At 40.4% G+C, this 14,894-nt stretch overlaps 1 protein-coding gene across 2 annotated transcripts in view; it reads left to right on the plus strand.

The window, feature by feature from the left end:
* The first annotated feature begins 11 nt into the window (after positions 1 to 11).
* ZDHHC3 (zinc finger DHHC-type palmitoyltransferase 3) overlaps positions 12 to 14,894 on the plus strand; it is a 41,188-nt gene continuing 26,305 nt past the window's right edge. Inside the window, exons 1-2 of one of the 2 annotated variants that reach the window (XM_042471612.1) lie at positions 12 to 339; positions 13,906 to 14,235. In XM_042471612.1, coding sequence (XP_042327546.1) covers positions 13,930 to 14,235 — 306 coding nt within the window. In that variant the 5' untranslated portion in view covers positions 12 to 339; positions 13,906 to 13,929. The remainder of the gene's footprint in view (positions 340 to 13,905; positions 14,236 to 14,894) is intronic. The other variant, XM_042471613.1, reaches the window with a different exon arrangement.

Genomic DNA, 14,894 nt, shown 5'->3' on the forward strand with positions numbered 1-14,894 from the left:
CAGTGAGAGACCTCCCTCCGAGGGGAGGGGGGAGGAGGAGGAGGGAAGCCAAGACTAGAGGCTCACTTCCCGGTTCCTTCTCAGTAAGAGCCCGAATGGAGGGGAGAGAGGAGCCGCGGAATAAGGGAAGAGAGGAGCTTTAACCTCCTCCTCCTCTTCCTCCCCCCCCCTCTGATTAAAAAGAGGGAGGGGGCGTGTTGGCGCGCGCTTGGGCGGATGGAACGTCGCGTCAAGCGCGAGGAGGAGGTGGTCCCTGGGAGGCAAAGGCCGGCAGCAGCAGGAAGAGCGAGCAGCACCACCAGCGGCGCGCGCGCACGCTTTGCTTCCCCTCCAGGCTGGGTAAGGCTGAAAAAGGGCGGGGATGGAACGTTCAGAGCCCCCGGGAGCGCGCGAGGGAGAGAGAGAGCGCCAGTGCGCGTGCGCGGAGGCGGTGGTCGATGATGAAGGGATTCTGACTGACTGAGCGCCCGCGCGCACTCTTTTTTCATTTTGGAGGTTCAGGGTGACCAAAGATCTCCTCTTCCTCCTCTTCCTCCTCACCTCAAAATGGAGGACCTCCTCCTCCTCCCAGAGAAAGCAGGCCAATCATTAAAATAACAAAAGACTAAAATAAAGGAAACCCCCCCACACTCTTAGAAATATACTAATATAATAATAATAATAAAAGACCATAATAATAAAAGGCTCACAGGAATGTCAATATCACCCTGTTTAATTGTAAATGTCACCATTCTGTATGATTCCTCATATAACAATATAGTATGTAATATATCATATAATAATATATCATACAATAATTATATAGAAGCCATGAGGTCCAAAGCACACTGCAGCTAATAATCCAGTTTGAGACCGCTTTTTAAAACCGCCCAGGCTCAGTGCTATGAGGGAATAGTAATAATAATTATAATAAGGGAATCCTGGGAATTGTAGTTTGTTGTGGCACCAGAGCTCTTTTTTTTTTACAGGCAATGTCTCACAAAACTACAGTTCCCAGGATTCCCTTCTTCTTCTTCTTATTTGTATCCCGCTTTACCCCAGAACTGGGAGTCAGAGCGGCTTCACGACATTAAAAAACAGTACAATAACAAATATGGAAAAAAGGTACATTTAAAAGGAATTCAGTTATTACAATATTAAAACAGATGGTAGTTATTGAAAGGATGAGGCACATTTTAAAAAGATAACCCTATATATAAATACATGTATATATATATATATATATAGTGGTATCAAAGTTTATTGGAGCGGCACAGCATCCCAGCCTGTCCTTGTCACAGTTCCAGCACTGAGTCTCAAAGCGGCCTCAAACTGGATTGCTTTCTCCAGTGGATTTTGGACCTCATGATTCTACATGAGGGATCAGTACTTTGGGGGGGAAAGAAAGAACCAGGCAGGCCTTTAGGGTCACCAGATGTCCTCCTCCTCCTCACCACAAAATGGAGGACCTTCAAGAGAAATGGAGGACATAACCAAAACTAAAAGAAAAATACCCCCATAGAAATATGTCATCCTTCTTAGTCCTGCTCAGAATGGAGGACATTTTTGGCATTCCTCTTGGGCAGGGAATGTAGGATGTGTCCTGGAAAAGGAGGACACTGGGCCATTCCAGGTCCAGAGGCAGCCTGGAGAGAGTCTGGCAGAGGAGGGTGGCTCCTCTGCTGCAGAGAAAATGCAGGAAGAAAGAGGAAGAATGAGTCAGGGAGTGGGGCTGGGGCTGGGGCTGGGGCTGGCTGTGTGGACTCTGGTTCCCCTGAGAGCAAAGTGGAGCCAAGCGAGGAAACGGGAGGGTTGAGGTCCCTTGGAGACAGGTGTTTTGGGGACTTGGGTAGGACACTTGAAACAAACGAGTTAGAGTGTTGGACTATGGAGTTTATCACACGGGGGACAATTGGAAGTAGAAATGGTGATTAACCCATGAAAATCCCACAATTGTGCTAATCATTTTCACGCAACTTACTCTTCAAAGTGCTATTGTCCCATGAATAACCCATGAAAGTCCCACCATTATGCTAATGGTATCCACACGACGTCATGTTCAATGTGCTATTATCCATGAATAACCTGTGAAAACCCCACAATTGCACGAATGGTTTTCACACGACGTCAAAGTGAAATGTGATTAAAGTGCCATTATCCTGTGAATAGCCAGGCAAGAAACAGCAGCAAATCATTCATGGGATTTCCCCATGAATGGTTTTTTGCTGTTTATTGCCAGGTTATTCCCTGGTTATTCACAGGATAATGTGACTCTTGTGTTAATCTCATTTTAATTCTGTTTTAATGTCAGTTGCACGATTGTCATGTGTTAATTGCTGTTTAAATTCCTAATTTCCTCCGAGTGATAAACTCCTATGACTCTGGAGACCAGCATTTGAATCCTGGCTTGGCCATGGAAACCCATTGAGCAACCTTAGACAAGTCACTCGCTCTTGGGGGAAGGCAATCATAAACCCTCTCTGAGGAAACTCTTCAAGAAAACCCCATAATAGATTCATCACAAGTCAGAAACGACTTGAAGGCACACAACAACAACTGGACAGAGTGTACCCACATAATTTATAAGATATCTTTATTGAGTGTTGGACTATGTCTCCGGAGACCAGGGTTCATTTCTGGCTGGGTCATATAAATCCACTGGGTGACTTTGGGCAAGCCACACACACTCAGCCTCAGAGGATGGCCATGGCAAATCCCCTCTGAAGAAACGTGCGAAGAAAACCCCATGGTAGATTCACCACAAGTCGGAAACTACTTGAAGGCACACAACAACAACTGGACGGAGTGTCTTATCAGTTGTGTTCACTGATAAAACCTGAGTGAATCAGCAAGTTCTCTTCCTTTCACATGTCAAAGGCAGGACTTATTCATGGCATGGGTGGCAGACAGTTGGTATCCTTTAATATGTGGCTGCTTAGGAGACAGACATGCTCCAGCATCTTGGCAGCATTGTGTGCCCAGCATGAGAAAATACACAAATGCCCCATTCTCAATTACTATCCACATACATCCAGAAATGCCAAGTGCTGCTGTCACCACGCAGTACAGCCAAATGGGCAGCTTTTCCCTCTGCTATTTGGAGGTACAGCCTGTGCTACGTTCTGGGCTCCGTTATTGCTTAGTACTCCATTTTTTTCCTTTGGAAAAGAAGCCTTCCAAAACATAGCCTAACTGAACAGAGCTTGTAGTTTAAAAGCGAAACATCAGGAATAAATTCTCCCAGAATGCAGCCACACAGCTCAAAAAACTCACAGAAAACTGGATGCCGACCATGAAAGCCTTTGACTTCACATTTTCAGATTTCTTCAGCTGGTGAGGACCAAGACATGACTGGTTACTATTTGGGCACCCATTTACTGTGAGTTCATTTGCATTATCATTTGTGCTTTCAGGTTGACTCCAGTTTATGGTGACACTGGCATTGGGTATTCTTGGCAAGATTACTCACAGGATGTTTGCCATCATCTTCATCTAAGGCTGTGACTTGTCCAGTGGGTTTTCATGGCTGAACAGGGATTTGAACACTGGTGTCTTGTAGTCCTAGTCCAGCACTGAAATCAGTACCCTACACTGGTTCTCTCATTAGAAATTCTCAAACTGTAATTTATGGATCATCGAGACTCCATGAATTCTATTCAGGTGGTCCATGGCAAGGCTGCAAAACTATTGTCTGTAATTGGTCTTGTACTCTCTCTCTCTCTCTCTCTCTCTCTCTCTCTATATATATATATATATATTAAATAATGGTAATTAATCACATTTTGATCTGTGGTGGATTATTGAGTAAGTTAAACTTTCAGCCATTTTCATGAAACAGCATCTATTACTTTCCTGCCAGATATAGGGCATCGTTTTAGTGACTTGGCTTAGGGTCTGTTACTCTCACAATCTGGTGATGGTTTTGAAGCTGCCAAAGTAAAAATGTTATGTGGACAAGTAACACTCTCTCAGTCTCAGAGGATGGTGATGGCAAACCCCCTCTGAAGGAACCTACCAAGAAATCCCCAGGATAGGTTTGCCTTAGAGTTGCCATAAGTCAAAAATGACATGGAGGCACACAACAACAACAAAGGTGTCAGTTCTGTAGGTGTTCTGTTTTGTAGAATAACAAAGTGGCCCATTTAGAGACCCTCAACATTTTCAAGGGATCTGTGAAGGAAAGGTTCATGAACCCACTGTACCGCCAGAACTTAAACTTCAGGGTCCTTGAACTCCCAAATTAATTCCCAACAGTGTGTACAGTGTTAGTACTGGCCTGGGAAGACTCTGCGTCAGGTTTGTTTAGCAGACAGGTTTCGGAGAGATTGCTGCACTCTCTCCAGCTTATTTCACAAGGTAGTTGTGGGGATAAAGTTGGGTAACATAGCTTGCCTTGCAAACCTGTTCAGATTCTGCATTTGGGTGTGGTGTTAAGGCTACACTTCCTGAAGAAGGAATCACATGTGTACTTTAAGGTAAGCAGTGTGGTAAAAAGTGATTTGAGGTGAATAAGAGCTGCAACCTGGGCACATTCTTATTGCATAGCACTGTAACTGTCAAAAACCATTCTTCATGCTAAGCCATGGAGTTGCTCTCACATTTTGGAGGGCCAGGTCTGATTTTAATATTGCCATATTTGCTGCAGGTACGGTAGTTACAGAAACATAAGGTAAAACTGCATGTTCTGAATAATGAATCTGTATTGCTCATACAGCTAGATGTTTTGGTAATAAACACATCTGGATCTGATAAGAATTGTTATGTTGCATCTTATTTCTCTAGTTCTCAAATTGATTGTGTTTGATGTTATTGTAATGCTTTAGTTATTAGAGTAGGTTTGTAGTGGTAAGTAGTGTTTTTCATGGAAGCACATCATCTTATGTTTGAAATTCCAAAGAGATACTCAGTTTTTGATTCCTAAATTGCTAATTTATCAGTAACATTAATCTTACAGAATTTCAGGAGTCCAAGTTGTGTTGTCCAAAGTCGAGCAGCAAATGGAGCCTCTCCTCCCCACCAATCAATTTGTTTTGTACTCTTCACCATAAGTTATTTTGCATTTGAAGAAGCAAATCCCTTCCCAGTCTCAATATGTCTAATAATAGGGCTAGTCTTTACTGTATTTCACAAAGCACTATTTTTGAATTACTTTTATTGGGTGTTTCTCAACAGGGATAGGGAAAATCGTTTGGGATCTATTGAAGATCTCTGGTTGATATAGAATAGAGCAGCAACATTTTCATACTCATTAGGTTGTATCCACATTACATAATTACAACAGTTTAATACCACTTTAACTGTCATTGCTCTGTCCTATGAAATCCTGAGATTTGATGAGGTATCTAGAATTTCCTTCTAAGAGGGTTCTAGTTTTGTAATTTAGGGAAATAGACACTAACAGATTTTTGCAAAGTTTTTTAAGACTTTCAATGCTTAGGTGACAGTGATAATTATATACTGTATATACTCGACTATAAGTCGACCTCATGTTTTACATGCTTTTGTTGGCTGGCAGAAGCTGGGACTAGCGACAAGAACTCACTCCATCCCACAGCACTTGGGCCTTGAACTGCAGACCTACCAAATTTACAGTTGTCAGGAGTCAGCATCTTAACCTCTGAGCCACCGTGTCCCTGGTACAAGTATAAGTAGAAGGACATTGTCCATCTAATCTGTCCCACTGTAACTTGAATTACCCACATTAGCATTCCAAAGCATTTTGCTACCTGCTCTTAATTGAGATATGATATTGTATCATCGCCTCATTTTGCTGAATTGGTAGTTCCAAAGGGTTTTTAAATTAACTAATTTGTCTTGATCCAATGTTAAGTGATCTTCTAAGTCTATCTAGCAAATATCTCGATATTTATAAGCCTGAAACATGTTTTTTGGACAAGAGGAGAAGCTAAAGTCTTGCCATAGTACAGTGCTACTGACAGGACACTAACAAACGATTGCAGTGATCTTTAATACATAAGCAAATTATTTGAAACACCTTATGTAGACATTTTGATTAGCTATCATGCTTATTTCAGCAAATAGCATAAATAGGTTTTCTAATGCTTTTGTTGAACACATAGCTTATATGAGAGCTGTCTGAAAGAAAGAAAAAACAAATTTATGCCTTAATAAACAAAAATCCAACTTTGTTTCAAATGTTCAGAGCTCTTTATGACAGAAACTGTTGGTATTACAGGATGAAGTCATAAAAAGCATTCTGTGCTCCATGCTTTTATGCCCTTGTACATCAACCCATATATCTTAGCGCTACATAGGCCATTATTTAGCAGTAGTGATCTTTCGTGCTTTGCACTTGTGCTTTGACACCTGATAGAGACTGTATTAAGATAATACATGGTAGATGAAGAGTGTCAAACTACAAGAGATTACAATTTCGCCTTGGTCATAAGAACTTGCTGGGGGGCCTTGGGGAAGAAGGAATTGAATGAAGGTGAGTGATTGGGCTGGTAGAAAAAAGAGGGAACTTGTTCTCCTCTCCTTTCAGGCTTGGACTTTTTACAAAGATTATTATTATAGGTATTGAACAATAGATATTAGAGTAGAAGTGTATTTTCTTACATTTTTTCAAGCAAATGATATTTTGCAGTGTCCAGATTTTGCACCCTTGATATCATGTATCAGAGAATCAGAGAAACTATGTAGGAGCTGGTTTGTTACGCCTGGAAACCCAACCTGCGAAGTGACCAGTAGGCTTGGTGTGTTAAGAAAGTTCAAAATGGCCTCCAGTTGTACAGATAGTCTATGTTGCTCAATATGTGTTACATCTCACCTCCACGCTTTGATTTAATATTACTGTGCCAAACTGGTCTGAGGGAAGCTGTCATCCCGACACACTCTCAGTCATTTTTATTCAGTAGCTGACTTTGCTGCATTTAAACAGAGCAATTTCATAGCGTAGTTACTGTACACATTTGTGGCATAGATATTCATTAGAAGATTTTAGCACCTTGGAGCTTGAGTATGAATTATATCCTGCCCATATTTCCCAAGGAGCAATTGACTGTACATTGTTCATATGATTAGTGCTTTAGTATTCAGGGCATGTTTTTTGTATTTCCATTAGCATTAGTTTCACTTTGTTAAAGCAATTTCCAGCTTTAGCCTGTGGTTCTGTAATTTGTAGTACTGTACCTTATATGTTAACTGCCTTTGTAGTCCAGTTAACGCATCTGGTAAAATAGGATGTTGTAAAGTTAAACCAGATGTACTGTTGAGAAAGAAGTCAGAAGCATTCTATGAACAAAGATGGGAGGGTTAATTAGTAAATCAACAGTTACCAGTGCATTTTAGTATAAATTGTGAAATTTATATAAGAGTTTTGAGAATGTGTTCACCTGAGCAATATGATAGGTACCAGTTGTTTTGAGGTGGTCATATAGATGTGAAAATGTGGTTAACAAAAGAATTGATGACACATGATAGCTAGAGTTTCTGGCTGTTGCTCCTCCCTCAAGTAGAAGTCAGTTGACTAGTGAATCTAATAGAATTATTGTGATGGTAGATAATTGGTTTCTGGTTTGATTCAGTGTGGACAATAAGGGCTCGATTACTTGTATTTTGATTGGTTAAAAGGGATGCGGCTGTGACTGGATATTTGCCTTGCAATATCTAAACTTGTTATCACAATTGTTTGCATAGCAGGGGTCTGCATGTTCCCATTTGTATAGCAGGGAATTATAAACTTGGGATCTAGATGTGAGATGTTCTACCTCCCCCATTTTTCCCCTAAAGGATCTAATTTTCATATGTCCAGAAGTACATACAGTGTGGCCGTGTCATACACGGGTTTGAGCATATGCTCAAACCCGCGGAGAGCCGCATGGGGCGCAAGGGGTGGCACGTCCCATTCAAATGAAGGGGGCGCATGCCGCTGCGCCACCACACCACCACCATGTGTACGAGCCCCATTCAAATGAATGGGGCTCGAGCATACGCGTAAGCCAAGGGCGCACTTTACTGTATGATTTTAATTGAAACTTTCACCCAAATTAATTGCCACAGATCAAGTTTACTTGAAATTATCTTCTGTGGATTATTGACTGACAGAAGATTTTAAAACACAAATGCTGGCTCTGGACCAGTGTATACTACAAAGATAACTAAGGGGCTCAACACATGGCCCCAAAGGAGCGGCTTCCCACTGCTCCTTTCAGCATAGGATTGGGGCTACAGCAACCTCATGCTGCTACCCTGATCCGGCGCTTTGCCAGTGGTAAAAAGTGGAAAAATGCTGCTCCTTTTAGCGCCAGCAAAAACCTGTCCTTGCTGTAGCAGTAGTGGCTTTTCGGTGCTCCTTTGGTGTAGTGTTTCGAAACACTGCACCAAAGGAGCACCATGACACCCCCCGTCATGTGGTTGGGCACACAGCATGACACCAGTGTTGTGGTGTGCAGCGTGCGGATGCCATGCCCCCCACTCTGTCCTGAGGCCAGCATTTAACTGCAGTTTGGTTAGCCGCTAAGTATGCTTAAATAGGAGAAAAGTATTCCTGTTGGCCATTAGAAAAAATGCCACAGGATCTTTCTCTTATGAATTAGGGAACAGTGTATTAAATGCATGATTATAAAAGTCTGCTCTGAATTTATTCACTGATATGAAATATGATAGTATTCTGTATTTTTGTTAATGTAAATGCTGTTTTGCACACAAAGTCAATTTGCATTTAGTGTATTTTTTGGAAGAACTAATTCAGGCCGTGTGGAAATAATATTGTTTCCAAGAGTATGCACATCTTCAAGATATGGAATTCCATTTGCTTTCTTTATTTGCATTTGGACATCTAGCCTAAACTTCAGAATTCCACAAGAGTCTGAATTCCAGTCTTTCCCTTTTCTTTCTAATTTCACAAGACTCCCCCTCCAATAAAATCCAATATTTGAATCTAGGGGTTCAAGTACTATTTTTCTTTAGTGGCATTTCTGTTGATTGAGGTATTTTAGATGCCTGTAGGATCCAGTTTTTTTGACTATTGAACTTCTATGGCATTTGATTTAAAGTATGACAGGAGCCACATTGAAAACAGGAACCACACCAAACTCAAGGCATGCAAGTCACTCAGGCTCATCCAGTTGACTACCGAATTCTGACTCAGTTGTTAATACTTCAGAAAGTAAAAAAGAAAATTATATGAGGATGAGGGATCTTGTAGTACTTTTGAGACTAAGGGGCAGAACAGACCACTGCAAATCCGGCTGAGAGAGCCGGATTGGGGCTGCAGCAACCGCATACTGAGGCTCCAATCTGCCTTTTTGCTGGTCCAAAAAGAAGCGGCAAAATGCTTTTCTCACCCCACCACAGCCAAAATTCTGGGTTTTTATATGACTCATGGATAAGTCAAAGGAACCCAGCCCAGCCCCCCCCCCCCCCCAGAAGAAAGACCCCCCCCCCCCTACACCTTCTTACTAGCTGGGTTTTCTCCCCAGGTGGAAGCACAACTAGGAAGAGGTTTTATGGGTCAATTTTTTTTACCAAAATTCTTGATTTATTCACAAGTATATACTATATTTCTTCTGCATCCACCTGGAAGCATTTCCAGAAGCTGTTCTTCAGCTGTGCTTGTACTCGATAAATGTTTTGATGAAACATTGATTACAAATTCTAAGCAGCTTTCAGCAACTAGCACAGTATCTCCATTTTCACATGTCCAGTGATCATTCTTAGGAGATTACCACACAAGGGTGTTTTGTGCTGTAATTGTGCAGTTTCTTTAATGTGATTATAACAATAGTAATATTGCTATTAATACACATTTTCACATTACATTTCAATAGCATGACCATCCTTGTTTTGTGACAAAATGTTTCTGGTCTTTGTTTTTCGCACAACGCACATGAACCCAACCTCCACCCCCCTTTTTCCCACTGCTTGACACATGTGTTTTTATTTATTTACTTTTCAAAATCTTGCAATGACAAGATTAGACCTGTAATCATGAGATGGTTTGAACAACTCATTTCTGATGATTCAGGATTCTTGAATTCCATGCTGTCATTTTAATTTTGGAATGATATAACAGAGGCAGGGAGGAGGGTTCATGGCACACCCACTTGCACCACGGCAACTTCACAATAACACTACTATAGCCCTAAAGTGATCCACACTTGCACAATCCTTTGAATGTAGCAATATTGGTGCTTATTGACAGTTGTCTCTCATTAATGTGAAATGGCACAATAATAATAGTATAACAGATCAACAATAGATGAATGATGATGTTGTGCAAAAAGGAGAGGAACTGTAGATTGTAATTCTTCTCCAATTCCAATTCCATCACTAGCACCTTGTGTAGTAAGTAATCTCCTTAGTCACAGTGAAAGTGCCATTTCATACAACATTTTTATTTTATTTCACTTCCAGATTGAATAGTTACAAAAATCTATAGACAGGTGGACTGAGTTGCTACTTTCCCACCATCCCTGCTTCTATCAGTGGGAACTGATTTCCTAAAGCAAGTAATTGCATATTTTCACCTTCATGAATAAGACATTTTACTGTCTTAATAAACCACAGATTATTTTTGCACATGGTAGAGTTTCAAGTTAGTTTTCTTCCAGTGTCTTTCCCAACAGAGAGAGGGGTTATTTTTCATCTGAGCACCTGCTCCAGCATCCCTGCATTGTATCCTGACCACAAAATGATGTATTTATTCCCCCCCCATTACAAATGGTTGGTATTTCCAAGAGCAAAATGCAGTGGATTTGTGGGGGCAGCTTTAGCTGCAGGTATTGCATGTCTGTAAACAAACAAGGAGAAAGGTGCATATGGCATGTGGTGAAAACTTGAGGACATGTTCTGCAACTCTTTAAGTGACAGTATTGCAAAATGCTTAGACGTTTTATTCTACATGAATTCTGCAACAAAATGTGAGCCTATCCTATCGGACTAAATAACAGCTAAGCCAATCTCAATTATTGTCAATAGCTATCTTGGCTTTTGTGACCATTTAATTTTGAAATACCACTGACATGTTTATTGTCTGCCTGGGCAGAAGAACTCCTTTCAGTGGAGACTGTCTCAGCTCTGTTCAAAGATCAAAGTACAGTACTAAGAGCAGAATTTCTGCCAAGGCTTCTGTTTATATTTTTAACAACTTCAATAAAATAAGACTTTCATTGTTTAGTCGCCCCTCTGTTTTCACGGACTTGGAGTCTGCGACCCTTGCCCATTTGCAAGTGACAAACGGAGGGGGGCAAAATGGGGCTTGTGCCTGTGGCATGCACCCCTGGGTACTCTCAAGTGCGCACCATCATTCAAGTCAATGGGGCTTGAATACGTATAGGCGATTTTTTGTTTTCGGGGGGGGGGGGGGGGGGGGTCCGGAACAGATCCCCCATGAATACAGGGGTGACTGTATTATACATAATGCATATTTATGAATATTTTACTTGATTGTAGACCACTCTTTCCATCAGAGTCAAAATAGGTAGCCCCAATATATTGTTCTTGCTTATTCTCAAAAACCAGAATTTGGAAAAATCAGGGACTGTAGCATCCAAAATCCCTTAGGCAGCTTGGCCAGTTTCCTGGCTGTGCATAATACATGTCTGTAAATGTTGACCAACAGATACTCCAATTTTATGGATTGAAAAACGGGGATGGAAACCACAGAATAAGTACTGCTTTTTATATTGACAGGATTGACTACAAAGTTGTGCAGTGCCTTTCAGTTTGAAAGAATACTGTGAGATCTTTATCTATAACTATAGTACTGTGAACTAAAAGCAGGCATTAGGGTTTAAAGAGTTGCCAATGGTTTAACAGGCTTTGCTTCCCCCAAGTTGTACATCTACTTTTTTCCCCAACTCATATGTCTAGTCAAACGTGTTTGTCAGGCTTTTGATGGAATTAAATTCCCTCATTGTCTTTGTAGAGGCTTCCCTATTTAGCTTTTGCTTTCCTCCTTATCTAGAATTTTCAGACCCCAAGACAAGAGATTAGAAATGACTTTTCCATTGCAGCAAACTAGATTTCTTGAAGTTTGGTTCCTTATCCATAAGGTAACAAAGGTAGAAGAAAGATTGGCAGATAATGGCCATGTGAAGCCTAGAGAGACCAGTTCATCTGAGAAGTAGGGAATGTTAGTCACTACAACAAGTAAAACTGCATGGAGGCATTATCAGATGTTGCAAAGCTGGAGCGAGGAACATCTTCTGAGCATTAATCCTGACTAGTACATGGTACCTGGTGGGCATGGGGACTGTGGTAAAGGATGACGACCATATATACTGGTTTATACGTCTAAATATTTATGCCCAAAAATTGACCCTGAAATCCCAGGTCGACTTATTTACAGGCCAGTACGGTAATGTGAAGCAGCTCTTTCAGATTTCCCTATGTGGTGGGAAGATAGTTTCTTTTTCTCTTGAGCCAAGCAGAATGAGTCTTGCTATTAGACAAACAGAGTCCCTCTCCTGCCTGCACTGTCTGTCACTGTCTGGGTGAAGGCTGAAAGCAAAATTGAAACAAACACTGAAGCAAAAAGCCTCAATTAGAGTTTCTCTTGCTGTACGCGCACATACACACACTGCAGGAGCCTCCAAGTTTTATCCTTGACTTATCCATGGGTCATGACAAAATCCATAATTTTGACCCCAAAACCTGCCCTGGACTTATACATGAGGTTGACTTATAGTCAAATATATATGGTGTATACATGTAGCACGAACTGAACCAATGAATTCAGTCATCAAGGCTAAATGCTTTCCCCATGTTGTGATTATGGATTTAAGGAAAAGGAATACTGTACTTAATTCCCAGTGTTCCTTGTGTGAGTTTAATTCTAAAAGAATAATTAACTGTAACTTACACTTGGATATTGGTTTGAGAGTATTTTCCCAAAGAATATAATTTTTGTTATAGTTTTAAATTTACTGTAGCACCTGAACAATACAGAAATCGGCATTTTACTCCTTTGGATATGTTCATCCTTAAAGACCTATTTTTCAGAAATCCAGTACTGTAGATCCATAATTATGTTTAAAATAGTCCAAAATCAGTAAATGCCAGGCTAAAATAAATGTCTTAATGTGAATTACCCATTCTTGTCATCTTTAAATTGCACCAAATGGTTAAGGTTTTGCAGGTATAATAAAGTCCATTCTTTACTCAACCAAGTTGTGGACATTGGGCATTTCTCCCTTTATTTATTGCCTAACAGTCTGAGCCATGATAATTGTATTGCCAACCAGCTCATGGTTTTGTAATGGGATTGTCATAGGTAATGATGTAATAAAGTTCATATTCAGTCAGTGTAACTTTCTAAATGAGTTTTAAAAATTGTCTCTTATGAAGTATGCATGTCTGTCTCTGTCTCGCTCTCATACACAAACACACACACACACAGAACTAAATAACTCCTTTCCTTGCTGGTTGCACTTGTGTTCTAAAGTAATTAGATGCACACCTAGTGCATCTGTAGTTAGATGTACATACTGTATTGGTGTAAAATGAAACATTCCTGAGGAATTACAAGAATTTCCACATTTGTGTTTGTACAGTAGCAGATGCTCATGATTTTAATACCTGGACAAACTCAAGTTTGAGTAACAGTTTTCCTTTTTCTACCTGTTCAAAAACAAACCTTTAAATCATTTAATTAATTCTCAAATTTAGTTGTAGGCAAAACATATTTCCCCCCATATTGATATGAACCTAAAGTCTCAAAATGTGATTAGCTTGGGAACTGCTAAATAAGTAAAGAAACACAGAGAGAAAGAGAGTCATTGTTAACATTCTTTTCTGGCTTGCTCCATCCATTCACTCTCCTATTACTGACCCCTCTTTTATTTTAATCTTCCCTTTTCTACAATTCCCTCCATGAGCTGCATGTCAACAGAGAAGGTCCTCAGTTAAGTTTGTAAAGTGGGGAAAAAAGAGGAAAAAAATATTCCAAAACCTATTTTTCAGATCCAAGAATGGACATTATAGTCTATGATGATTACTCCAGTCCACCGTTTCAGAGACATTGAACGGAAGCCGGAATATCTCCAGCCAGACAAGTGTGTTCCACCTCCCAACAGCGGTTCCTCGGGAACCATGTGGTTTATCCGAGATGGCTGTGGTATTGCCTGTGCAGTCATCACCTGGTTTTTGGTCTTCTATGCTGACTTTGTAGTCATCCTTGTTATGCTGCTTCCATCAAGAGACTATATTTACAGTGTGATCAACGGAACAGTTTTCAACACTTTGGCATTCCTGGCTCTGGCTTCACATATGAGAGCTATGGTAACAGATCCGGTAAGTTTTATCACTGAAAATATATTAAGCAGCTGCCATTTCTTGTTCTTTTTCTGTTATTTAAAGAGCAAATCTAGCGATAAGGTTTGTATTGACAAGCCTAGTTTGGTGAGAAGGAATTTAATATTTTAAAAGCATAGTTGCTTTTATTAACTGATTTTTTTTATCATGTACTGCAGTGTATTATTGAGTTAAGAAACTATATAGTTTAAGGAGTCTTCTAAATAAGGCTGAGGATACCAAAGAGGGAGAAAAGGAAATGTCTCCATTCTGTTCTCTCACCAGTATAGGTAATGCTTATGGCATGGCATGGCATGGAGAACAGAAAAGCTGGAAAAACCTGTTGTGTGTGCCTATTACTTCAGAGAAGTATCATTACAATTACATTACATTTTGAACAAAAAATACTTGACCTTTTCTTGTTAGGGAGTTCATTATTGATCTGTTCTGTGACAAGGTTTAATCAGAAGTGAATTTCAGCAATTTCAACACTTAAGCTATGCAGAAGAGTAGAGGTTTAAGATGCAGGTAAACAAATAGTTTCCCCATTTTATTTGTGTCTTTAAATTCCATACTTACCAGTATGTGACTTATTCCTCAAATGAACTTTTCTGTCAGACTCATCATGGCAACCTTCGAACCTTCAGCTCAATCTTTTC

The sequence above is a fragment of the Sceloporus undulatus genome, chromosome 6, assembly GCF_019175285.1.
Source record: "Sceloporus undulatus isolate JIND9_A2432 ecotype Alabama chromosome 6, SceUnd_v1.1, whole genome shotgun sequence".
NCBI lineage: Eukaryota > Metazoa > Chordata > Lepidosauria > Squamata > Phrynosomatidae > Sceloporus > Sceloporus undulatus.